At 50.7% G+C, this 25,996-nt stretch overlaps 1 protein-coding gene across 10 annotated transcripts in view; it reads right to left on the bottom strand.

Moving 5' to 3' along the window:
* The window catches only part of CUL7 (cullin 7), a 34,468-nt gene extending 8,695 nt beyond the window's left edge, over positions 1 to 25,773 (bottom strand). For 3 of the 10 annotated variants that reach the window (XR_009458969.1, XM_059720372.1, XM_059720377.1), the window contains exons 1-17: positions 25,751 to 25,773; positions 18,998 to 19,606; positions 11,198 to 11,352; positions 10,004 to 10,522; positions 9,642 to 9,777; positions 8,761 to 8,951; positions 7,541 to 7,928; positions 7,053 to 7,245; positions 4,101 to 4,308; positions 3,653 to 3,846; positions 3,118 to 3,344; positions 2,472 to 2,709; positions 1,847 to 1,952; positions 1,172 to 1,399; positions 935 to 1,025; positions 671 to 842; positions 141 to 246 (exon numbers count right to left, since the gene is read on the bottom strand). Coding sequence is in view for 9 of the 10 variants with exons in the window: in XM_059720372.1 (XP_059576355.1) it covers positions 141 to 246; positions 671 to 842; positions 935 to 1,025; positions 1,172 to 1,399; positions 1,847 to 1,952; positions 2,472 to 2,709; positions 3,118 to 3,344; positions 3,653 to 3,846; positions 4,101 to 4,308; positions 7,053 to 7,245; positions 7,541 to 7,928; positions 8,761 to 8,951; positions 9,642 to 9,777; positions 10,004 to 10,522; positions 11,198 to 11,352; positions 18,998 to 19,606; positions 25,751 to 25,757 (3,768 nt within the window). In the remaining variant the exon portion in view is untranslated. Of the gene's footprint in view, positions 1 to 140; positions 247 to 670; positions 843 to 934; positions 1,026 to 1,171; positions 1,400 to 1,846; positions 1,953 to 2,471; positions 2,710 to 3,117; positions 3,345 to 3,652; positions 3,847 to 4,100; positions 4,309 to 7,052; positions 7,246 to 7,540; positions 7,929 to 8,760; positions 8,952 to 9,641; positions 9,778 to 10,003; positions 10,539 to 11,197; positions 11,353 to 11,737; positions 11,762 to 18,997; positions 19,607 to 23,156; positions 23,251 to 25,750 lie in introns of those variants that run through there. The other 7 variants (XM_059720368.1, XM_059720371.1, XM_059720369.1 and 4 more) reach the window with 6 other exon arrangements.
* Positions 25,774 to 25,996: the final 223 nt, after the last annotated feature.

The raw sequence follows: 25,996 nt of genomic DNA, 5'->3' as shown, positions 1-25,996 counted from the left end.
CACCCAACTAAAGAGGCAGCCAATACAAAGCCCTCAGCCTGCTGCCTGCCACAAGACAGCTCCTCAGCCATGAACCCCATGCACTAGCTTCCTGCAAAGTGCCAGAGCCCTCAGCCCAGAGAAGTCTCCACCCAGCTCACCGTATTCAGCTCAGTGTTGATGCTGGCAGGACTCTCTCCTGCCATGACCACAACTCGGGCCGGCATGTAGCTGGAATCCTCACTGGCCACCAGCATGCTCATCTGCCTGCAACAGAGACAGCCACAGGGTAAGAACCAGACTGCTTCCAAAGATTCAGCCGCCTGCCCTGGCTGGTCCCAGCTAAAATTCATCCAAGTCCCCAAGGACCTGATATGACATTGCACAGGTCAGGGTCTGGAGGAGGACACAGTGTCCCCTTGCAGCTGGTTATTGCACAACAAATCCATCCCATACTGTCCTTCCCCTGAGCCAGAGGCCAAGGAATCAGCACTCACAACCACCCTCCACCCTGAGCACACCCACACCCAGCCCCAGCCCCTTCCCAGACTCCTCTGCACATAACCCCCAAATCTCAAACTCACCTCAGGAAACCCACAGATCAACCTGCTCCCCAAAGGCCTTGGCCAGCCCTCCTGCCTCACCCCTCATCCCCCACACACGCCACAAGCCGCAGGACCTGGGGCCACACCTGACTACCACACCACGATGCATGTACACAGTGATGTAGTGCGATCCAGTACTGCCGTTAGATTCCCAGTAGGTCTTGGGGTTCTTGTCTGTCAGCTTGCTGGCTCGGTGGGGATTGGAGGAAACCTCTAGTTTCTCCCAACACTTGTCCTCTTTCACCTCCACACTGGAGCCTGAAAGGGAAGGGGCAGCACTGTAGGGAGCTGTCTGGGCCCAGTGGGCAGGCAAGTGGAGGGGCTTCAGGGTGCCTGGGCTCAGCACTCACCTTGGCACAGGTTACGCAGGAAGACATCAAAGAAGGGGATGTTAATGGGCTGGTGACTCCGCCTGTGTTCCTCAATCTGACCCAGCACCATCTGCACAAGGGACACAAGGGCCTAGTGGGGGAAGCCCAGTGGCTGGGCCCCTGCAACAGCCACAGAGACCAGGTGTGCACAGCCAGCCAGCCAGTCCTGAACTTCCACACAGCCACCCTCCCCCTGTGCCAGTGCCCAAGCCTCACCTGGATACAGCCGGCCAGGATACTGGTCGTCATCTTCTTGTAGAGGCTGGCATATTTCTCACAGTCCGTCACCAGGTCCCGTAGCTCCGTCACCAGCAGCAGGCTGGAGCTGTGCTTGTCCATGACCTTGGTCAGGGCCTCCTTGGTGCCCACACGGCACATCACCACAGCACAGTCTTTGTTGACAGTGGCCAGGCGGTGCAGGAAGCGAATGAACTCCTGCACAACCTGCAGAAGGAGAGGGAGGGGCTGGAGGTCAGCACACTGGCCTGGGAACCAGCAGGCCTGTTTCTGTTCTCAGCTCTGCCTGGCACGTGGCCTGAGGCAGGAAACTCCCCAGCTCACCACACTCTTGCCTGGCTCATCTGCAGCCAGCTCATGGGCAGGGCCCAGTGCTTGGTACATAAGGGCAATGGAGTGCTGCAGTCTCTAAGCTCTCTGTTGTGTCCCAGTGGGAGGATCCAGTCCTGGCCTAGGGGCCACTGAAGGAAGTGCCAGAGCCAGAGCTAACACCACTCCCCATGAAACAGGTCTGAGGCAGGACCCGGCCACAACCACCCCCACATAGGACATCAGCAGCAGCTCCTGCTCCCAACCTCCACAGGGCACCCCGCAATGCCCATCCCTCAATCTGCCAGTAGGTAACAGGACCCCCCCGCCTGGCCCCATCCTCACATCTCGCTCGGTGCTGTGGGCGCTCATGGAGGACATGCAGGGCTCGATGCACTCATGCCACGGCAGCGCGTCCTCCTGGTAATTGTCCAGGAACTTGTTCAAAATCCTGAGCGAGAGACAGGGGAGTGAGGACTGGGTGGAGGGGAGGGGGCAGGAGCTGCCAGTGCCCAGAGTCCCCCTCACTTTGCCACCCTTCAGGCACCCAGTTCCCCTGCCCCTGGCCAGCCAGTGCAGACACCAGCCAACCCACGCCAGGTCCCTTCTGTTTCTCCGCTCAGGGCAGCCCTGGCAGCCTTGCTCCTACCCCACACCTCCTTGCCTCAAGACCTTCCAAACCTACCCGCAGCCTTCCTCCCCCTCTGCAGGTCTCTGACCAACACCCTCCTCCCATGTCTCACCTTGGGAAATCCACAGCTACCCTCTGCCCCCAATCACCCCAGGTTCTGTCCCCCACCTGGCCACAGCCCTGCTGCTTTGGCAATCCTAGCCATGTCTGCAAACCCAATCCAGGTACTCCGGCCAGTTCCAGCATATCCCAGCCCACCCAAGGCCCCTTCAGGACACAGGAACCACAGCCTCCCGCCCACTGAGCCCCCTCCCCAGGAGCCTGGCCTCCTCCCCTCACCTGAGGACCCCCAGCTGTACAGCCTTCTCAGCCCCCAGCTGCTCCAGGTTAAAAAGCAGTAGCAGGAAGCGGTCCCGGTCCCTCAGGAGCTCAGCGGCCTCACTCTCATGCCAGAGGCTCTTGTCACAGAGGTGTTGCTCCAGAGCCAACACCACCTCCTTGGAGAGGATACCCTCCCGTAGACTGGCAACCAGCTTCTGCACATCCATGTCCTTCAGATCTAGGGGGGCACCTGCATCTGCACCAGTACAACAGGCTCAGGACCTCGCTTCAGCAACACCCAGGTGCCTGCAGCCCTCCTCAGCATGGCACCATCCCCAAATTCCCCCAGGCTGGGGGAAGGAGTAAAAACTGAGCAAACAGGTGCTCAGGGTTCATCTCCTGGCTCAAAAGCATGGGCAGTCCATTTGGGGGGGGGGGGGGGGGGAGTAGGACTTGGGGCTTAAGGAGATGCATGGCACCATGTCCCTGCCATCTCCAGAAAGCAGGAAGTCAGGAGACACCAGACATCCTGTATTTGCTTGCCTGTGGGCTCACAGGCATTAGGAAGAAGGATGCTCTGGACTGAAGGGAAGGCACAAAACCAGTTCCTGCCCTTGCCAGGTTCACAGGCAGTGGGGTCTAAAGGACCCAGAGGACTCCGTACCTGCTGTTGCCAGATCTGAGGGGACCTTGTGTTCCACCAGGCGGCTGAGCATGGCCGTGGCCAACGTCTCACTGGGACAGCTGGGCTCCGCAGGGTTCTGGCCTCCTTGGCAGCAGCTCTGCAGGGCTGAGTGGATCCCACAGCTCACCAGCTGCTCAGCCAGGCCGTGGTGGTTGTCGACAAGCATGTTCACCACCAACAGGCCGTTCTGCACAGCCGATGTACTACTGCGGAGACAGGGTGTCAGGGTAAGGGCTGGGACACACTGCTCCTCCTGTCCTCTAATGAAACAGGTAGTGAAGGGGTCTCCCCACCCAGAAGCAGCCACAGAGAGATTCTGGGAGAAGCAGCCACAATCCTTCTCCAGTGCCAGTCCCACAGCACTGCTGCTGCAGGAGAGGAGGGGGGCACAGGGGGCAATTGTCCCTCAGTGCAGTTCCTGCAGACTCTGCACCTGCTTTACTCTCTGGGAGGCATTTCCCCCCTCTCCCCCCAACCTGCACCCAGGACGCTTCCCCTAGCCATATGCCCATACCCAGCCATGCCCTGCATGGTGCTGATGGCAGCAGGAATGGCACACAGCAAGCTGTCTGAGTCCTTGCTGGTGGCAGAGCCAATGCTGGCAAAGATCTCCCGCATCATCTGGGCATCAGAATGGTTCAGGCGATAGGGCTTCCCACTGGTGCCCAACACTTCACAGTTTCCAGCCCCCACCAGCACCTTCAGGGCCTGCAAGGCAAAAACAGGGAGTTGAGGGAGGAGCAGAGGACAGAGTCACCCAACACTAGCCTAACACTGGCAGTCCACCAGGTACCCCCAGGATCCCAGCACTTGCTATCTAGTCCACAGAACCTACCTCCCCTGACAAGTACAGATGCCCATCTTCCCAACAATCCCAATAGCTGCCCTCCAGCAGAGGGCCCAGACCCGCCGCACTCCCCACTACCCCTACACCCACCCAGCCCCTCTGCACACACACTCACCGCCAGACCAGCTTGCTGGACCAGTGCCGAGGGGCCGTACTCTTGCATACAAGTCAATACAGCACGTACCCCACCCTCCGTGGCAAAAAGCACGCGCCAGTCATACTTGGCCATCAGCACGCACAGCAGGCGCAACGCCAGCACCACCAGCAGCTTCTCCTTCACCTGGTTGGTCAGGAGCTCCACAACCATCTTCACCAGCTTCTCCCTGCACAGAGCAACAGCTGCTTAGGCAGGGGCCACAGCAATTGGAGACCCTCACAGTGCAGCTGCAGGGATGAGGCCTGCTGCCTAACTCAAAGGCAGTTCCCTCCTAGGAACTGGATCCCCAACCACCAACAGGCCATCCTTATTCACAGAATCATAGACATTAAGGGGTGGAAGGGCCCTCGAAAGATCAACTCCACCCCCCCTACTCTGGGCAGAAATACTGCTAAGATCAAACGATCCCAACAAGTTGTCTGTCCAGTCTCCTCTTGAAGACTTCCAAGGTTGTGGACTGCATCACTTCCAAGGGAAGTCTATTGGTGGCCCCCCCGCCCATCTGACTAGTCCCAAGAAGACAGTGAGAGATAGCAGTCTGTGCCAGCAATCATATTCACTGTGAAAAATACAGCCTCTGCATCCAACCCACACTTCTCTGGCTTTGACTTCCAGCCCTTGGCTCTTGCTCCGCTTTCCCCTGCTGGACTAAAAAGATATTTTGCACCTGGTCCTCTCCTTCATCAAATCACCTCTCCCAGTCACCTGGAGATGTCCACATTTGTTATGAAGGAGGCTGAAGGACTAAAAGGGACCAGGAATGAGAAATGAGAACAGTTCAGAGCCTTGGAAACCTACCCTCCAGTGACTGAGTGAGGAAGTTTGAACCACAGAGTTATGTGGAGGAAGATGAGGAGGAGGTTTGATCACAGCGTACAAGTACCTACATGAGCATTTTGGGTTCTGGAAGGCATTCAATCCAGCAGAAAAAGGCAGACAGAGCCAAGACCAGAGGCTGATGTCAACAAAGCCCAAATGAAAATAAAACAACCTTAAGAGGAAGGGTAATTAGCCAGCTGACCCACTTCTGCAGGAACAAGAGAATTCTTCCATCCCTTAGAATCTTCCAATCTATAAAGACATCTGTTTTAAAGACCCACTAAGTAAGAAAAGGGCTCCCCCCTCCAAGAGGTGATGAAGGGCTCTATCTTATGCTATACATGGTCAGGCTAAGTAATAACCATCCCTGAACCTCTTTGATTTCCACCCCACTTCTTTGCATGAAGTTTTATTTACTTCCGCTGTCTCGAGGCAGGGACCATACACATAGCGACACTGCCCTGTTCTATCTAGCCTATTATGGTACTACCCCAGTGCAAATAAAGTCAAGAAAAAAGAGGATAGCTAAAACAGAGCCCATCTTAAGGCAAAAAGGAGGACCTGGGAAATTACAGAATGGTCAGCCTGACTTCAATACCTCAGAAGTTCTGAAGCAAAGTATAAAGAAGTCCATATGCAAGCATCTGGAGGAGAAAAGGCTGATCATAAACAGCCAGTATAGGGTTATTAAGGATAAATCATGCCAAACCAACTCAACCTACTTCCTTGACAACATAATTAGTTGGGTGGATAAAAAGAATGCACATGGACTTAAGTAAGGCTTTTGATAAGAGTCCCACATGGCTTTCTTTCAAGTGAACTGGAGAAAGGTAAGCAAGATAAAATTACTACAAAGTTGGGTATATAATAGGTTCAATAGCTGCAAGCAAAATATAATTATAATTAGACCAATATTGGAATGGCAAGAGGCTTCAAGTGAGATTCCACAGGGTCTGTCCTGGGTCCAATGCTGTTTAATATGTTTATTAATGATTTGGATGCCAGAACAGAGAGCTTCCTGAGCAAATCTGCAGATGTCACAAAACTAGAAAGAACTGCAAATACTCTGGAGGCTGCATCAACAGGAGTATTAAGTGTAAGGCAAGAGAGAAGGCAGTATTCAACTCATTTTGTGCTGCTTAGGCCTCAGTTAGAGTATTGCCTGAAGTTTTGGACTCCATATTTTAAGAAGGATGTGCAGAAGTTAGAGAGGGTCCATAGGTGAACAACAAAATGAAAAAGGGGTTGGAAGGCAAGAGGTATAAAAACTAGAGAAGAAAAAAGGGAAATTAAGGTAGGGTGAGCATGACAGCAATTTCAAACATTTGAAATGCCGCTATGAAGAAGGCAAATAACTGTTTGCCCTTGTTGCAGAGGGCAAGACAGGAAGCCTAGGTTTCAAGTGCAGCCAAGTAGATTTAGATATCTCAGGAATAGTCTCCTTACTGCTAGAACAGTGGAATAGACTGCCCAGAGACATCACAGAATCTCTTCAAGTATTGTGTAGCTGGAAAAGCAATGAGCAGGGATGATTTGGGAATAGCAACTTGCATTCATACAGGCCATTGGATCAGATGACCCTTGAGGTCTCTTCTAGCCCTATGATTCTAGGACAGTGATTCTCAACCAGGGTGCTGCAGTACCCTGGGGTTCCTTGAGATCCTGTCAAGGCTGCCACAAGATGCTGCCCAATGTTAGCATTGTGAGGTGTGCAATCACCATTCACAAGATAAACCCAGAGATTTCAAATAGAAATCCAGAGTGTTAGAAGCATTCTGCCCTGTTGTGGGCTGAGTTCTTTGCAACAGAAGAATGGCTCACAATTATTCTTCTGTAATCAAGAAATAAGCAAAAGCTAAGAGCTGGCATTTTCTATGGGGGGCCTTGAGTCTAACTAGTGATGCCTCAAGTCTAAAAAGAATGAGAACCACTATTCTATGGTATCAGCTAAGCCAAGCATATGCCTGTCAGCTGGCCATTCCCAAGAGACAGGGAAAGCTGGGGATCCCTGCCCTTCCCTTGTGTTATTAGCTACTGGTTGGAAAAAGCTGCATCCATACACCCAGACGAACGCAAGATGAAACAACTGACCTGATGGTGAGTCCACTCTCGATTTTGATGAGGTGCCGCTCTTGACCCAGCTCCTCCTCCAGGGTCTTGATAATGAACCTGAGACCCGCTACTTGCAGCTCAACCTCTGAACTGGATCTCTGGATCATCTCCAAAGCATCTGCAATCTTTTCCAAAGAGCTCTTCTTGCCTGATCCCTTCACACTGCAGAGTACTGGCCAGGACCAACAGGTTCATCAGCATAGCAAAAGGGTCTCACCTAACCCAGGTCAAGCCCCACCCTTCCTTGGAGCACTTTCCCCACAACCCTACCTCCCCCTCTCCCAAGCCCAACCACTCCAAGCTAACCTTCTGTTCCCCAACCCGAGCCCTGCATTCATTTCTCCAACAAGTCCAGAGCTGCCTTCATGCAGAGAGAGATGAGCAGGGACCCTCTCTGCCTAAAGAGCCCCCTGTGACAACTCTGGCCCCCCCCCAGCAGGACACCTGGGCTTCCCGCTGGCACTTACCCTTGGCTTTCTCCTCCAGCAACTCTGGCAAAACCAGCCCTTCTGCTTTGAAGAGTTCATTAAATAGCTGGGAGTCTGATTTCTCCACAGTGGCTGGGGCAGGGGAAGGCACATCAGCAGTAGGAAGGTCTGTCTTTGGTTTTTTAGACACCATGGCTTCAAGGAAGGCACTCCCATGGCCAGCACTCTCTGAAGGCACTGCATCTACCCCAACACTGTCTTGCTCCACCCATCCTTTGCTGAGGAAGTACTTGATGTAGACATGGGAGCTGTGGAGGTCACTCAGGGTGCTTCCCTGGCACTGCTTGCTCAGGACCTGCAACACTTTCTGGGCCAACTCCACTGGCACTGACAGCTGGGTCAGGGCTTCCTCACCTAGCTCCGACAGCTGGAAATACAGGGGTCTGAGTTAATCTTCATGGCCCCTCTACAGGCCTGACACCTACCCAGGGGCAGCCAGAGCCAAACCTCCCCATCTGCTCCTCAGTGCAATGACTTCATCCAGCCCTGCGACTTGTTCCTCTAGTTCCATCTCATTTCCACATCTCCCCCTCCTTCCCACATCACCTGATCTTCTCATATCCTTTCCCTTCATTAAATTCTTGCACTCTATTAGGGCAGAATGAAAAAATCCTAGGGAACAGTACCCATGTAGAGCCCAGGCAGGCTAGAAGCCCTCAAAGCTCTGGACAAGGAGGGGGGTGAAAGAGTTACTAGAAGCCATAAGGTTGGCATTGTGGGAGGCTAAAGCAATAACAACAAATGCAAGCTCATGGTAAGTGCTGAGCAGCCTAAAAGGCTAGTGTAAAGAAGGACTCCTTTCCACACCATTATCAGCAAGGAGTCTCCTAGAAGCCTGCATCAGCTGCACATTTAAGGAGATGGACAGAAAGCAGCAACAGTTCTGTTTCATCAGTTAGAGGAAGTATCCATGATGGGCAGCAGCAAACCCATGCTGCTGCCTCCAGCTCAGGGTCTGAGAGTGAATGGCAGCAGTGTATTCGCCAGCACAGAGCACCTGCTAGGAGGCTGTCCTCAGACAAAAGCTGATATGCCAAGGAGTGTTCTCTCCCAGCCTCTTCTACTCCATGGCCAAATCACACATGTAACCCATAAAAGCACTGCTGACTGCCCCTCGCAGGTGCTCTATGGTGAAGAGATGCTTAGACTAATTTCTGCCTGATTTGCCCTGCTCTCACTTCTGCCACCCTGTCTTTCACCTCTTGGTGCTGCTGGATGAGGTGGATGATCTCCTGCTGCTCATGCAGTTCTAGCTTCTTAACAAAGAAGAGCAGTTCCCACCACTCAGCCCGGCTCAGGGTCTCTGTGTCCTCGCCCAGCTGGTCCATCAGGTACGGCAGGGAGTACAGCCCCCCAAGGGGCTTGCAGTAAAACGTCTGGGTAACTGCAGCTAAGCACATAAATGCAGTGAGAGCTTTTAATGCACCCACAGTTGGAGGCTAACCTTGGGGTTCCAGGGCATGGTGGTTACAGACCACAAGGAGATCTGCCTGGGTTATTCAGGCAGCCAAGTAAATCTGGAGTCTTGGTGTTTCTGTGAGGGGATGAGGCAGAGTATGAGGGGATGAGGTACTCTCCCACTCCCACAGTGCCTGTATATCTACTTGCATTTTGAGGAGTAAGAAACCAGTGGAAACTCTCCAAGCAGACAGAGAAAAGAAAGAACCGCTGGGGAAAAACCCATAGGTACAGAACCCTTCACTCTCTCCCTCATGAGTCTATTCCCCAGAGAGGCCTCCCTCTGGGGCAGCACAGCCAGAACCAGGGGCACAGCCCAAACCCCATCTCCAGCTATGGGTTAATAGGGTCCCAACATCAAGCTCCTCCTTAGAGTCTTAGGGAGTCACTGCTGTAGGACAGGGGCAAGGCACTATCACCACAGGAGGCCAGGGTTAAGCATTCTGCTCAGGGTCACTCAGCAGTCTGCAAAAGAGCCTGGAACTGAGTCCCAGCCCCTTTTCCCTCTTCACAGGAACAGCTTGACATTACAGAAGACTATGCGGGGGATGGGCAGGGAGCAGGTAGTGAGGGCCCCACAGGCTTCAGTTCAGCAGGGCACATGCCCTGCACAGACACTCACCAGTTTTCAGTTTGAGGTTCTCTGTTAGGCTGGACATCTTGTCCTGGACCTCACGCTCCACTTGCCCAAACGAACCCACAATCTCCACCATATGCCAGTGTACCCAATATGTACGACCCAAAGCCTGCCAATATACCTGGGGACAGGAGCCCAACATAGCCAGTTACTTAGGGCACCTTCTGGGTACCCTGGCATGCATCCCAGCAAGTCCCCCACACCAGCAAGAACACCTAGTGTTGTCTCTAACAGGATCAACATCCCTTTTCAGACCCACACAAGGACATAGACAGACACAGGAGTCTTTCAGGATGACACAGGCAGCCCCACACGGCTGAATAGGCACCTGCTGCCCACAGAAGTACCTGGACGGGTGGCATGCCGTCGTTGCTCTGGCGGAACTCGCCTTCATCCCCAGCATTGACTTGCTCGTAGTCCTCCAGCATACGCACCCACATGCCCCGTGTCAAGGTCGCCTGTACATACTCTGCATAGCTACTGCGGCTTGGGAAGGCAGAGCGTGTCTTGAAGGCACTGGCCTCTTTCTGGGGAGGGCCAGGGGCCACCTGGATGGGTGTGCAGGCAGGAGCCTTGGGCTGGAAGATGGAACGGATGACTCGAGGTCGTGCTTCCCACAAGGAGAGGCGCTCCATCTTCTGGCTGCAGTCCCAACCCATCACCCGCACCAACTCGGAGATGAGATTGGCCATGGCCATGCTGAACTCAAACTCCCGCTGCATGCGGGTCCTCTCCCCAAAGTGCGTACTGTGGGCAGCGCAGTCCTGACACTCTGCCCCCAGTTCTGTGCTGCTGTTGACCTTGTCCATGAGAGAGGTGACACACAGGTAGCGCTTCACCAGAGAGAACAGCAGCTTTCCTGGGATCTGCAACAGACACGGGCTTCAGACCCATGGCCAGGAGAGCTCCAGTCACCCTCAGCTACCATTCCCCCCAGTCACACCATCACAATATAGGTCAGAGCAGGCAGCTGGTATCCCTCTGTACCCTACCCTGCCCTGCCCCTACATCAGGCCCATAAGCCAGCCATCCCCACAAAGCCCCCCTCACCATATACTGCCTGCCCTGAACCAACCCATTCTGCCCCTGCCCTTTCCCTGACAGATACCCCTCCCCACCCCCACACACACACACTGGCCATCCTGCCCACAGGCTCTCCTACCCAAACTACTCCTGCCCCTTCCCTGATAGGCACCCCTCGGCCACCCACCCTGCCCCCATCCCCCCAGCCAACCCACCCCTGCCCCTTCCCCAAACCCCTACTCTTATCACATCCAACTAAAACCATCCCCCCTCCTCTGACAGGCCTTCCTTCTACCTGTCCAGAGCCCTCTCCACCACATCCCCCTTTCCCTCACCACCCATCCTGCCTGCCTTGAGTCATCCATCTACTGTCCTTAAAACTAGGACTCTGCACCTGCTCCCACCCCCAAATAGGGCTTTAAGCCCCACCATCCATCACTCCATCTCTTCCCCAGCAAATCCTCCATGCCTTTGTGCCCTTTGCCCCCCTCCCAAGGACTGCCTGAATCAGTTACTACCTGTGGAAGGTGGATGCCCTCAAAGGACATGCAGTGCTCTTCAGAGGACGTAGTCTCTGCAAACAGCTCCAGGAGGGTGTAACGACTGTCAAAATCCATGTGCTGCTCAATGCCATCCTGCTGGCTCAGGGACAGGAGGACATAGGCCCGACTCCCTACAAGCATAACAGACACCAACTTAATGTTTCTTCATGGAGGGTCATCCACACCAATAAAGAGAATCAGACGCAACATACACAATACCACAACCCGCAACCACCTACTCCCCTTGTCTTGGGAGTTTTGAAAGCCTGACACGTCCAAGCCCCTTTCAACAATCACCAAGGCACCAAGCAATCCTAAGCCTAAAAGAATTCAGAGAAGTCATGGCACATGTTGGATACAATGGCCAGACTTTTTTTCCCCATATTAAGGGGCCAAATAAATCTAGAGAGAAGTCTAGGATAGCAAGTTTCTTTACTGCCCCAGAAAGAGACGCAACAAAACAAAAGCTACCAAAATTTAGCAGTTAAATGAGAGCAGGCACCTGAAAGCACTTACACTAGCATTAAAGCTGACCCAGAAAGTAAAATCAAAGTCTTGTTTGAAAGCTTTTGCTTCAGTTAAGAAAGCAGTCTGAGCCACATCCTCCTTTCCTCCAAAACCATCAGTTCTGCTATTTCGTATGAGAAATTCACAGGCCCTTCTGGGCTGCAGGATGGACTGGAGGACAAGAAGACAAGTGAAGGCTGAATCTCTTGAGACAAGAGAAATGCGATCATTGCTTAACACACTTTCATAAGATCTCCTTGTAATGATTAACATGCTGAGGAAAAATGTCTCTTTCAATACTCATGGTTTCAATTAGGTAAAAGCTCACAAATTCAGTCAATCCTCCTGAAAAAATAAAACTTATACTTCTGATATTTGTAAAATCAAATTAAAACCAGTAAGAAAGCACCTTTGTTTTGGATACAGCTCTCTGAAGTCTGTTTTACATCATAAACAAACCAAAAAGATCATTAGAGCAGGTCTTTTAAAAGCCTTTGCAATTCACTTCATAGGTGACACTAGCATTTCAAAAGTCTGCTGTGACCTTCTGAACACTTCTCTGGAGATGCCACTTTTCATGCCTGGAAATTTCTGAGCACATGTGCAAAGTTTAAAAGCAGCTGTTAGAGCTGCTCCCGAGTTAGTCACAAAGCCAAAAAATAACTCAATATGTTGTGAACAGCTCTATGGACACGCAGGTAAGTAAACCTTAACATCATGTAAGCTGTCAGCCCTTTGCTCCTTATAGAATTGAAAATGTATTAAGACATCTTCAAACAGCTAAAAGTTTGAGAAGACTCAATGAGGTACAGGTTGTACATAGATTCATAGATGTTAGGGTCAGAAGGGACCTCAATAGATCATCGAGTCCGACACCCTGCATAAGCAGGAAAGAGTGCTGGGTCTAGATGACCCCAGCTAGATACTCATCTAACCTCCTCTTGAAGCCCCCCAGGGTAGGGGAGAGCACCACCTCCCTTGGGAGCCCGTTCCAGACCCTGGCCACTCTAACTGTGAAGTTGTTCTTCCTAATGTCCAGTCTAAATCTGCTCTCTGCTAGCTTGTGGCCATTGTTTCTTGTAACCCCCGGGGGCGCCTTGGTGAATAAATACTCACCAATTCCCTTCTGTGCCCCCGTGATGAACTTATAGGCAGCCACAAGGTCGCCTCTCAACCTTCTCTTGCGGAGGCTGAAAAGGTCCAGGTGCTCTAGTCTCTCCTTGTAGGGCTTGGTCTGCAGGCCCTTAACCATCCAAGTGGCCCTTCTCTGGACCCTCTCCAGGTTATCCGCATCCTTCTTGAAGTGTGGCGCCCAGAATTGCACACAGTACTCCAACTGCGGTCTGACCAGTGCCCGATAGAGGGGAAGTATTACCTCCTTGGACCTATTCGTCATGCATCTGCTGATGCACGATAAAGTGCCATTGGCTTTTTTGATGGCTTCGTCACACTGCCGACTCATGTTCATCTTGGAGTCCACTAGGACTCCAAGATCCCTTTCCACCTCTGTGCCACCCAGCAGGTCATTTCCTAGGCTATAGGTGTGCTGGACATTTTTCCTCCCTAGGTGCAGCACTTTGCATTTCTCCTTGTTGAATTGCATTCTGTCGTTTTCTGCCCACTTGTCCAACCTGTCCAGATATGCTTGCAGCTGTTCCCTGCCCTCCAGCGTGTCCACTTCTCCCCATAGCTTTGTGTCATCTGCAAATTTGGACAGAGTACATTTCACTCCCTCGTCCAAGTCACTGATGAAGACATTAAAGTGTATCGGTCCAAGGACCGAGCCCTGCGGGACCCCACTGCCCACACCCTTCCAGGTCGAAACCGACCCATCTACCACGACTCTCTGGGTGCAACCCTCCAGCCAATTCGCTACCCACCGGACTGTGTAGTCATCCAAGTCACAGCCTCTTAACTTGTTCACCAGTATGGGGTGGGATACCGTATCGAAGGCCTTCCTGAAGTCTAAGTATACGACATCCACCCCTCCTCCTGTGTCCAGGCATTTCGTAACCTGGTCATAAAAAAAGACTAGATATTGTATGCAATGCCCTGCCTGTCTCCACCCAAACCCTTGCTGCCCTCTTGACAGTGCAGGGGGAAGCTGGTGCAAGCACACTGCACAATCCTTAAAAAGAGACAGATCAAAGGCACAGGCTTGTTCCCACTGATGTCAGTGAGGGCAGGGTTAGACCAAATATTTTTCTGTTTCATTAACTTGAAAACAAATCATCTCCTGAACCCAACAGCAACAGCACAAAGAACGGAACTGAACGCATTGAGCTGCACAATCAGACCTTCCACCAGACTGGGGCACAAACTCCAAGTCTGGTCAGAATCAGTGTAATATGTCAACACACAGGAAGGAAAGACACAAAAAATAGGACAAGGCAAGGGGGAGATTGGAATGCCCAGGACAAGAGGCATCATGGTAGAACAAAGACATCGTGGAAACGTAAAACAGAGGCAGAAATACGAACCATCAAAATGACACGGGAAGCCACAATTAACTGCTGCACAAAACCATCAAAGTTGGAAGATAATAGTGAAGGCCCTATGTTCCAAATGGCATAAAAATGACAGTTCTGGCGCAAATGAAAACCTGATATTATGCAGGGGGCAGCTGATGCAACAAGAAATATTAAACCCATCCTACAGATAATGCAGTAGTACACTCCTCTGTTGTCTGTTACATATTGACCATACTGAAAACTGTCTCCTCCCTATACAACAGTAGTCACCAACCAATCCATCGCAATCAACTGGTCAGAGCCTCCGACAGCCGATCTCAGTCTGGGGGAACTGAGCGCACATGTGCTCAGCCCCCCCCAGACTTGAGATCGAGCAGGGGCAGTATACAAGGTAGGTACTAGTTGAAGCCCAGGTGGCTCGTCCAGGCATAGCGGGGGCTCCCACTGCTGCACACACCCTGGCAGAGGCCCGGGGGGCACATGTCACCCTGATCTGTGAATGGGGCGGAGGCGGCTGCCACTGTGTGCTAGGCTTTGCGCCCTGAGCCCTGCTGCAGCTGCCCTGGAAGCGCTGCGACACCACATGTGTCCCTCTGCCAGTTGGGCAGGGGGCACAGCACAGCCCAGCGGGGGAATGCATGTAGCATCACAACACTCCCAGAGAAGCTGCAGTGGGCTTGGGGCATAAAGCCCAGTGCGCAGCAGAAGCCACCTCCACCCCATGCACAGATCAGGGGTCACGCACCTCCCGGGATGCATACAGTGGCGGGAACCCCCCAGTGCCTGGATGATCACCTGGGCTCCCATCATCCCACCACTTGCCTGGCCAGGCCCCCCATTCACCGCAGCCCCTGTCCAACTCCCTCCCTCACCATGGGGACCTCGATTTTCCCCCACCCCTTCCCTCCCTCAGACTGAGCGCAAGGGGGGGGGGGGGCATGGCACATGGTAGATCTTGGATTGCTCTTTAATTCAAAAAGTGATCTGGTACTTTAAAAGGTCAGAGATCACTGCTATACATACTACCCATCCTATACTCATGATCAAGGATTCTGGTGTTCTCTGTTTAAAAACTGCAGATTCTTTGATAAAACCCCCAAAATTCTCTGATTTAAAAAACCCAAAATCTATGTTTTTGCACAATTAAAATTAAATATCACTCTATATATAGGGATTAGTTGAACATAATATATTTAAATTTTTAAAGCAATCTGGAAGGCTACCGGTGCCTCAATCATTATAAAAAATAAATTCTAAATACCTATATATTTTGGCATTTGATTTTGTTGGGTTTTTTTATCATGGAAAATCAGAGCTCCCCCTGCCCCCTTCACTCACCAGGATGCAGGTCCAGCTGCAGCTGCCCCCCATCCACTGCTCTGTGGTGCTGAGCAACCCTGATATGCCACTGCCCTGCCCATGCCATTGCCCCTCACTTTGAAGTCACAGCCCCCCAGCCTTGCCAATGCCCCTTACTTCCACTCCACAGCCCCCTGGCCCACCAGCACCCCTCATTCCTGACCCACAGCCCCCCCTCAACCCTGCCCCTCACTCCCTTCCCACAGCCCCCCTGCCCTGCTGATGTCCCTCACTCTCTTTCCACAGCCCCCCATCCCTGCTGGTGCCCCTCATTCCTGACCCACAGCCCCTGCAACCCTGCTGGTGCCACTCACTCCCAACCCGCAGCCCCCTCAATCCCTGCCACTGCTCATCACTCCCAACTCACATGATCCCGGCCTGGCCCCACTGGCAACAGCGTGGAGCTGGGCTTTCTGGTAGCATTAAGCGCTGCCTCAGACTTGACTGCCCTGCTGCAGCCCTGGCACCCAGACTCTTCCCCCCCACACCTCCACACACCCTCTGCTCCCCACACACACACAACCCAGACAGTCCCCAGGCCCTGGCCCTCCAACCCCTCCCCCCCCCTACTCCAGACTTACCTGTATCCAGCTGCCAGAGCTGCTCCCACCACCCTGCCTGGCTGTGTGCTGACCACATGCATGCATGTGCACATACACATGTGGTGCCCCCTGCCTTCAATCATCCTCTTCCCAGTCCTCCCACCCCCAAGCAGTCCCTTGCAGGCTGAAAATCTCCCAGCCTATAAGAGGAACTCTGCTATTTCCTACAGTTTCCTCCTTTAAAGGAGAAAATTTGCATTTTTCCACAGCAAACTGAAAGCTCAGATCCCTGCTCATGATACCTAATACTAACTTTTTGCACAGGAGAACCAACTCCTCCAACAAAAGAAGCCAAGCTCTCTCTGGAAGCTCTTGGAAGTGATCAGGTATCTCCTCCTCTATAAGGTCTATTCTCCATTTTAAGTAATTTACTGGTATGAGATTTCAGAGATCAAAGCCAACCACATATAGGAACTACACCCTTTTTTCATCTTCCTAGCCATAGAAGGCCTCTCAGTATATCATCACTATCCAGGGTCATCACAAAAAAATTTACTGCATCCATCAACAAGAGCACTAGGGAGAATAAGTTTAGCTTTACAGTTTAGCTGATTGAATTGATTTAGCTAAACTGTAACAATACTGCACCAGGCTGCAACAGCTCCATAAAAATACAGTGAGATTTGCTTGGATGAGGTTGATGCTTTCACGTTTTTCCTTAGATCTGGATTGATCTTTTACTTCCTTCAACCTTTGGGGAAAAAAAAAAGACTCCAGAAGGAACTGCTGAGGCTTGACTGTGTCTAGCTCGGATACAAAAGCACAGCACACCCTGGACCTGATAAAAGTGTCAACGCTTGTGTTACCTCTCAGCTCTGTGTTCTTGGGAAACCCTGGCACAGGACGCAGCCTGTCTGACTCGCAAAGAACTCCCCCTCCCCACCTCTGCCTGAACAAGAACTGATTAGAGGAAGGACTTACAACAGACAAAGAAGATGCAGTGGGAGACTACGCACTTAAAGCCCTCCAGACAAGGGCGATAAGAGTGAAGCAACTCCCCGGTCTCATTTGCATCCACGATGGAACCAGATGACAACTCATTTAAATGGGAAATGGAACAGGCATGCACCTTCATTAGCATTCAGGATGGAAAACAGAGATTCCAAGGCAAGGACCGCACTGAATTCTGGGATCAGAAAAGCAGGGGAGCACTGCATGATGGGGAATCCTTGCTCCAAATGCTAATCAACCCACACCTGACCACACCCAGCTCAGCATTTATCAGACCAATTCTAGTAATGACTCCTCTATTGGCATCCAAAACGCTGAATCTGCCTGTCTATATTGTGAGCTCCCTCAGAGAAATGCCATCCATGTCCAGGAGTGATCAGTTCCTAGTATCCAGCATATGAGCCATCATTTACCCCTAAACAAACCTAGTGCTCTCCCTTGAGCCATTGTTAGTCCTCTACAAAAACCCCTACCCAAGCTCAAGTTTGGGTCCTGGTGCTTGGATCCAAAGCTGCACCAGTTCCACTCCTTTTCTGCCTGGAATCTCTCCATTAATTGTGGTCAGAACTGTGCCTGTCTGCCAGCTCCAACAATACCTGGGAACTTTGACTGGTTCAAGCTTCGCTGAGTGGTGAGATCCCAACAGTCTCCGTCTCCAGGAACCTGACTTTTATTCTCTTACTCCAGGCACAGCTTTCTAAACCTGACTTTTGCTAATCAAACTCACGCTAGACTTCCCCAAAAACCTAATTGAAATTATGTAATATTATAACTTTTTACTTGTCTCTCTCTCTTGTATGGCTATTATTACTGGTATCATCATAAGTTCATATACCTGGCAATATATAACTTTAATGGTCAAGCTGGTTGCTATACTTTCTCTCTGAACCTCACCTACTCCTTCTTCCCCTTGACCTCCCCATTTGCTCTGCAGCAACGCTTCTTTTACCTAAGCCAAAGATCCCTGTAATGCCCCAAACCACAGTGGGGTCTGCTCATCAAGGGGGTTACTACTAGGACCATTGTGACAAGAGATTGTGACGTGCTGAGTTTTGAGGCACACAAGGGTATCAGCTGAAAGTGCTGATCGGACCCAGCCTGCTCAGACGTACTCCGTTAGCATGTGTATATATGTGTCTACCTGCATTTATTATAGTCCTAATGAACTGAGTTCAAGGCACATGAGGGTGTCAGCCTATCAATGCTGAATAGTTCGGCCTGACTCAGATGTGCTCTGTTAACCTGTGTGCTTGAGTCTGACTGCATTTTATTGTTGCCCTGATGAACTGAGTTCAAGGCATATGAGGGTGTTAGCCTGTCAATGCTAAATAACCCAGCCTGACTCAGGCATATCCTGTTGATCTCTGTGTGTACGTGAATACATATGTTTGACTGATTCAGTGGCTGGAGGAACCCAGCCCATTGAAACTGAGTCCTGCAAGATAGCTCCATTGGGGGTGAGGACTTGCAGAAGGGAGAGATACAGCTCCATATAGAAACACAAGTAACACAAGCAGCACATTGATAGAATTATAGATACCCCCAGAAACATACTCCTAATAAATGAGCACTCCCCAAAGTGACGGGCAAATCTGGTAACACTTGTGTATGTAAACTCCTGCCCTTAGTAAGGATTTTCCAGTCAATCAAGCCCTTTTCAAGAGGTACTTTCCAAGAGTACTATTACCCTTGCCAAACTGAACTCCATATGATCAGAAAATTATACCCTATTACCTACCAGTACACTTTGGCTGTTTGGAAAGCACCATCTGCAAAGCTCCCCCATATCTACCACAAGCACCATGAAGCACCAGCTTTCCAGCAAGCTGACGCTACCCAAACATGCCCTGGGGTTCTGTACAGGGCCGCTCACCAAGGGGTCTTACCTGCATCATGCGAAGCCAAGGCTCTTAGCATCTTGCCAGCACTGCGCCGGATTTGCTTCTCCTCATTACAAAGCATCTTCATCAGCAGGTCCAGAGCCCCCGTCTCCTTGAAGACACCTGTCAGTGAACCAATGCTGGCGTAGGCACTCAGCACATGGATGGTGTTGAGGATGGAGGATGCTGGGCCCATAGCCCTAGCCATTTGCCGGCCAGCCCGCTGCACCAGACTCCTGACATCTTCCTTCATTTCCAACAGCGAGGCCTCATCCAGCGTGACATCCGAAGGAAACGTGCTGGGTGCCTTCTCCTCCTTCACTCGCTGCCCTTCAGGCTTCCTCTTGCCCAGCAGCGTCGGGCAATTGGCATAGACCTCCTCTGCTGACATCCACATAAGGATGTTCTCCGCTTTGCTCTCTGTGGAAGAGGCATTGGTGCTGCTCCCCATGCCCTCCTCCAAGCTGAGGATGCTCCAGCGAATCAGGTACTCCGTGTGGCCATCATGGCCCCGGCGCTGACGGATCAGCTCCTCAGGGTAGGCCTGCAGCTTGGCCCCCAAGTGCACAAGCAGGTTTCCATTACGCCTCTCACTCACCATGACAGGGAACGTGGCTGCAGAGAAAAGGGGAGAAGCAGGTTACAACCCCTAGAGACAGCTCCTCTGAGAACTCCCCAGCCAGGTGCTCCAGGGAAAAGGCTTCTCAGATGAAGAGTCTCCACACCCTGAACACCCAGCTGACAGAAAAAAATCTGGAGATGGACCACTCCAGCAACCAAGACTCATGCAATTCTGCAACCCAGGTGAAGTCTTTGTAAGGAAAGTCCCAGTCAGGAGCTCCTGAAGTCCCAGCACCAACGGAGCAAGGGCCTCTTTTTTTTTTTTTTTTTTAAATATATTTCTCTCTCTCTCTCTCTCTCTATATATATATATACACACACACATATGCATACACACACATCATTTAGCAAAAGCTTTTCTTCATGCACCTTAAACCACATTTAAAGCCTGCGTGCATGTTCAAACCTAAAGCCCCTGAGGAGCCCGGGAACCCTGATCTCAGGAGGCAGACAGCAAAACTCCCTGGGACAGCCAGCAGGGAAGACAGAAAAGGTTTACAAGTTCATCACATGGATGGCAGCACAATCATACAGGCAGGGCACTGAACTGGGACTCAGGAAACCTAAGCTGGGGTTCAGTCCTCCTGCTGTGTGGTCTTGGGCAACTCACCAGCTAGGTTATCCTCCAAGTGTGCCACTACCCTTCTATGGACAGCCTGATCTTTCCCTCACTCCAAAAAATCTTTTTCTTTGCAGTTGGTGCTGCCACCTAGAATAGTTCATCTGCATTGATCTGTTTCTATGATATCTCATGTCACATACTGCTTGACAAGACCAAAGCCATATACTCTGTGCCAAGACCCCAGGTTCTGCAACAGCCTCCAAAAAACTGAAAATGTCCTTTATAGAATTAAATGCAGAAGTGGGTAAAGTCTAAGGGATACCATGCCAAATGGAGGCCCCCATCTATGGCTTCTTAACTAAAGTTAAGTTTTGCCCTTAACGCGGGGAATTAACTCATAGTTACAACAAAAGGTCCAGCATGCCCCCCCACCCCAACACTTTTACAGTATTTACTCTTGAAACACAGAATAAACTTTACATCAGCTCTAAAAAAATACAGTCTCTGTGCCAGTTTTGTCCTAAGTGAACTTAATGACACAACAAGACTTCAAACTGCCTTACAGTTCACAGTAGCATAATTTTGTAAACTTTATACAAAGCTAACTACTTTAAATAATTGGGCAAAGCTATTAACTAAGGTCCTGGTATTGTAAATGCTGTAGTCTTATGACAGCTTATGGTAGTAAAGTTAAACATAGAGGTATTTGAAGATTGAGGTTACATATTGTTTTATTTAGGTGTTTGTGTTGTTTGTCCAGTGTGGTTCTGGTCCATAACTGGTACAACCAGGTACTAGTGTAGCACAACTGATTATCATTCAGGTAACTTCTATTCTGTCACTTGCAACACCAGAAGTAACTTGTGAAGGAAGGATTAAGTTACCTCAAACTCAACAGTTTAATTGATTGTAGGACCTCAGTGGAAAGAGTCTGACTGGCCCAGTAGTTCTCAATGTACAATTGCTCTACAGAAAACTAGTAGAGCAATTCTTTTCTTGTTAAGAACTCAGGAAGACCACAGCAGATCAAAATGTTTTTGACACTATGCATTCCTATCTGCAATCTCTGGGTTTATGTTGTGAATCATGTTTGCACACCTAACGTTGCTTGTATCACTCTTGAAAAGCTCTCATGGCATAAGAGTGCCATAGGACCCTGGCTGAGAATCACTGGGCTGAACACAAGCGTGCAGACTGCTTGTACACAGGTACCCTGACCCAGCCATCACAGCTCTCTGAAAGCTCTGGGCTGCATGGCACTCTGAAGTTAGGGAGCGTGGGACCAAGAACACAGCATGAACCCTTAGAATGGAGAGACACAAAACTTGGAGACCAAGCCTCCTGCTGCCCTAGTCTTCTCACAGCATCCAGCCAACATAGGCCACCTGAACAGTCAGTTGCAAATTAAAAGCTAGTCTGTTATCTCCAATATTGGTCCAGATTTGTGCAGTTATTTTGATATGAAGCATCAAACTTAAACTATGAGACTGCCAAGAAGCATTCCTTGGAGAATGCTTGTTTACAGTGTTACAGGGGTATAGGTTGTAGCTGTGTTGGTCTAAGGACATAGGCAGACAAAGTTCTTTGGGTAAATCTGATATCTTTTATTAGACCAACTCAAATAGTTGGAAAACTTCTTCTTTGGTGTGAAGTGCACACACCAACTGCAGAGGCTTCCTCAGCCTGATGAAGGGTATTTATACCCGAAAGCATGCAAAGAACTTTTCCAACTATTTGAGTTGGTCTTAAAAAAGATATCAGATTTACTCAAAGAACCTTGTCTGTTTAAAATGTATCATCTCAAAGAAAAAAAAATGCCCAGACTAAACATAATCTAAAGCTATGATTTCAACGTAACATAACGATAATTTAAAGGAAGGAAAGACATTAGAGGTTTACTATGCACAAACTTGACATGCATATGGTTTCTCTGTGGCAGAACGTGGCAGGTTAGGTTGTGTTGTGTCGGGGTTTTGCTAAAAGGCTAGATAATGGATTTGGATGGGATGGTTTGGATAGGGATGATCCAACCTCAGGCAGTGGGTTGGGACTTGATGACCTGCGAAGGTCCCTTCCAGCCCTGCTTCTCTATGGGCATTTTCACATGTGCTGGCAGATGCGGTGCTGTGCACTTCAATTAGTGATCCGTGCTAATTAAAAGTGCCCAAGCGTCACATAAGTCAGGATTTGCCACGTGTCCCCACACTGAAGAAATAGCGCTGGGGTGCTTTGAACTAAAGCTCAGACATGTTTTATTTCAAAGCACCTTACCGCTATTTTATCAGCATGGAGACATGCAGCAATGCTGATACAGGTGATGCACAAGGCTGCCAAAGCGCATCAACTTCCATGCTTGTTTCCAGCGCGTCAGAGCAGGCGGGATCCCCGCATGTGTGTAGGAGCCCTTAGATCTCAACCAACAGGCAAAACGACAGTTCAGCCAATAGGTGTAACTGAATACTATGAGCTTTAGCTGGCTGTTTCTTAAAGAGTTACTCTTAATGGCACAAGAACAGGCTAGCCCAAGGAAGGCACACAGGCACAGCAAGAGGCCTGTTCAACAGCATGAAACCAAAAAAGTATTCTCCCAAAAAAGCGAAACTTGGCTATGTTACTGAGAAAGCACAAGAGCACATCCCGATCGTGCAGGGAAAGAGACAGAAAGGCCAAGGGGCAAGCTGGACGCAGCTGGGAAGGGACAGAAAAAGCGACAGAACAGCACTCCGGAAGCACAGAGCCCCGAGTCTTCAGTCTTCAAAATAAGTCAGCCCCCAGGGGACAAGCCGGGCTGGCACCACCGGCAGCAGGGGCAGCCGAGCTCCGCGGCCACTTCCCGCTCGGGCCGGGCCAAGCGCCCTCCAAGAGCGGGTGCGAAGGGGGCCCTGCCCGAACGGCCCGCGTCTGGACACTGGAGCCGAGGCCCGGTTCTGCCTCCCGCGGGGCTGGCTCGAGCCCACCCGGCCGGGCCCGCGGCCCAGTTACCTGCTCCAGATGCTCCCGCGCGGCTTCCGGGTCCTTCGCGCAGGCTCGGCCCTTTCGGCTACGGATCCCGGCTGGAGACAAAGCGCGGCGTTTGCACCCGCAAGGCTCGGGGGCGCTAGGCGGGGTTGTAGCCTGCGGCTGGGGGAGCGCCACGTGGCTCCGCGCTCGCGGGTCACCTGCCCTGGCGCTGAGAGGGAGGGGTACAGACTTGGCTCGCTGTTGCAAATAGAAATCCGCAGTGTCCAAAACGCTCTGCCCTGCCCTGCCCTGCCCTGCCCTAGGCTTCCTCTCTTCTTTGCAATAGAAGAAGGGCTCTAGTATTTTTCTGTAGTCAGAAACCGAGTGAAAACTAAGCTGGTGTTTTCTGAGCGAGGGCCTTGAGTCTTGAGAAGTTGAGAACCACTGCCTCAGAGCATTTGAGCTCCCTGTTAGGATTGGTAGGAACTGAAGTCCCCAAATGCCTTGGATAATGCTGGTGTTACTTACTCTGGTCATTCATTGACATGGTTCTGGCATTTCCCAAGGGGTGGAATGAGGGGTGGCACCCTCAAGCCAAACAAGGGGTGCCTTAACTCTAAAAAGATTGAGAACTACTGTGTAAACAGACTATGGACAGAGTCAAATCATCATCTCTTCTTAGCCCTCACCTGACAGTGAAAAGGTATCTGGCCTCCCAGGTAACTTGATCAGTCCTCACCTCTCAGTTCACTCCGATTTGCATGCTCTGCTTTAGTGCTTGAAATCAGCAGGCAAAGTATGGGGGCCTGCCAGCGTCTCACCATTCCCACTGGTAAATTATCTGGTTTGTAAACTGTCACTGCCCTTCAAAGGCTGTGTGTAAGCAGCCAAAAGGCCCCGTCACCAGCACGTTCCAACTGTTCCACACCATCCTAGAGCGGTGTAACACAGAGTATAATGGTGAGTTGGTCCTTGAAGGTAACAATACTCAGATTCTTATGTTTTCAACCACAGAGAGAGTGATCCCACTGGACACAGTTATTCTGCCAGGTGCAGGTAAGACAGCTAAGGTTTGGGGCACCTTTTCTAGTCCCTTCTCCATGTAGGATGAGCAGAGGGCATCCTGAATAGGACTGCTCAGTCAAGGTAAAAGCTGCCAAACTGCACCCCTCTTTCAGTCCAGGTGCAAGATGACCATCAGTCTACCATCACCTGCATGCAGATTGGTGGGTAGAGACTGGTGGATTCACTAGTCCTGTCTCCATCACCAGTGACCCATAGCCACAGGACTTTTGGAGGTTGATACATGAAACTATGGTTTCCTGTGGTAGAAGCTTGCACTTCAGTATATTTAACATGAGGAAGCTAGTGCACAGAAGCAGCAACCACACAATCTTGGCAAGTTAGAGATCCGGGCCCAGTGGCAAAGGGGAGCCCTAGATGACGGGAGACCTCCATCTTGCTGCAGCCTTCTTTCATCTTTATAGCTGTTGAACTTCTGACATTTTCTTCCTCCTAATCCACTGTTGAGGACTTGGTGTTGGACAGTGGTTTGTCTGGAACCTCCCCTAAGGCCTGTTTGCCATAGGTGACCCTGCCAGGAATGTGAGATTCCAGATGTGAAATGTGGGTGATCTACTGTTGTCATCTCAAGAGTCTGGAGAGGTGTCACCAACGATACCTCCAGAAAATCCTCCACATCAGTTGAGAAGATCACTGTACAAATGCCAGCATCCTTACTGAAGTTAGTGTTCCCAGCATTAAGTCAGCGATCTCCAACCACCAACTTCATTGTGTGCAGATGCCCAATTCTCGACTTCCAACACAAGTGCTCTACTCCCAGCTTAGTAATGGCCTGAGATCTTGTGGTGGCCAGAGGAAACACTACAAGGACATATTTAAGTCATACTTCAAGAAAACACACCAACATCAAGAGTTTGGAGGAGCCAACCAACTCCAATGGCACCACAACTTCAACCAAGCAACAGCCTGTTTTGAGGCAAAGCTTCTTACTCTCAAAGCAGAAAAGAAACAACAGGGGAAGGAAATGGAGATGAATCCCAGCCTGCAGCCTACTCTCCCTGACAGAATTACTTGTAACTCCTGTGGCCAGACCTTTGACTTGAGGATTGAACTGTTAAGTCACCTCAAGACACAGCAGTGAGTCATGGTAGATATCATACTTGAATTGAGGGATTGCTGACAGTGATGAAGGGGACAGAAAATAGCGGCAGTAGCAACCACTCACAGAGAAGGCATGTATTAGGCTCGTGTGATGGATTCCTTTTTAAATGGGGAGTCATCATATAGTAGCCTCTTAAAGGTGACACCAGTTTCAGCCTACTGCTACCAATTTCCTACAAGTTCAATCCTGCTAAAGACCTTCTCCATATGCTTATTGGCTACAGACCCTTGTGGGGCCCTTATTCCATTTGGAGTGGACTAAAGACCTTAAAAAGCCCAGCCAACATGCAATTTAATTTGATCAGACTTCACTCACCAGAGCTGCTCCACTAAGTCCATGAATGGCTGCTGGTATTTTGTATTGCTGCTAGGTCATGCCATTGCTTATTCAGCTGAAGGCACGTTGCAATTCTTCTGCAAAACAATAACATGATCCCCTCCCCCATACTCACAATGCATGATTGCTGAATTCAACCTTCAGGAAGAAATCCAGTTGTAGACTCAGTGATGCAGAACCAAATTCCAAGCAAGGGAGACTGAGCTCTCATAGTCCCAACTGTCTCATATTGCAGAAGCCAATAGGCACATACTGGAGTAGCAACATACATGTGTGATGGGCTAGCTGGCAGTGACCTAGCCCAGGGGTTTTGAAAGGGCAAAAGATGATTGGAGGACTTGGGATTCCCTTTCCTCACCAA

The sequence above is a fragment of the Alligator mississippiensis genome, chromosome 1 (assembly GCF_030867095.1).
Source record: "Alligator mississippiensis isolate rAllMis1 chromosome 1, rAllMis1, whole genome shotgun sequence".
Classification (NCBI taxonomy): domain Eukaryota; kingdom Metazoa; phylum Chordata; order Crocodylia; family Alligatoridae; genus Alligator; species Alligator mississippiensis.
Note: the sequence above shows the minus strand (reverse complement) of the source record. Positions and strands in the feature narration are given on the sequence as shown.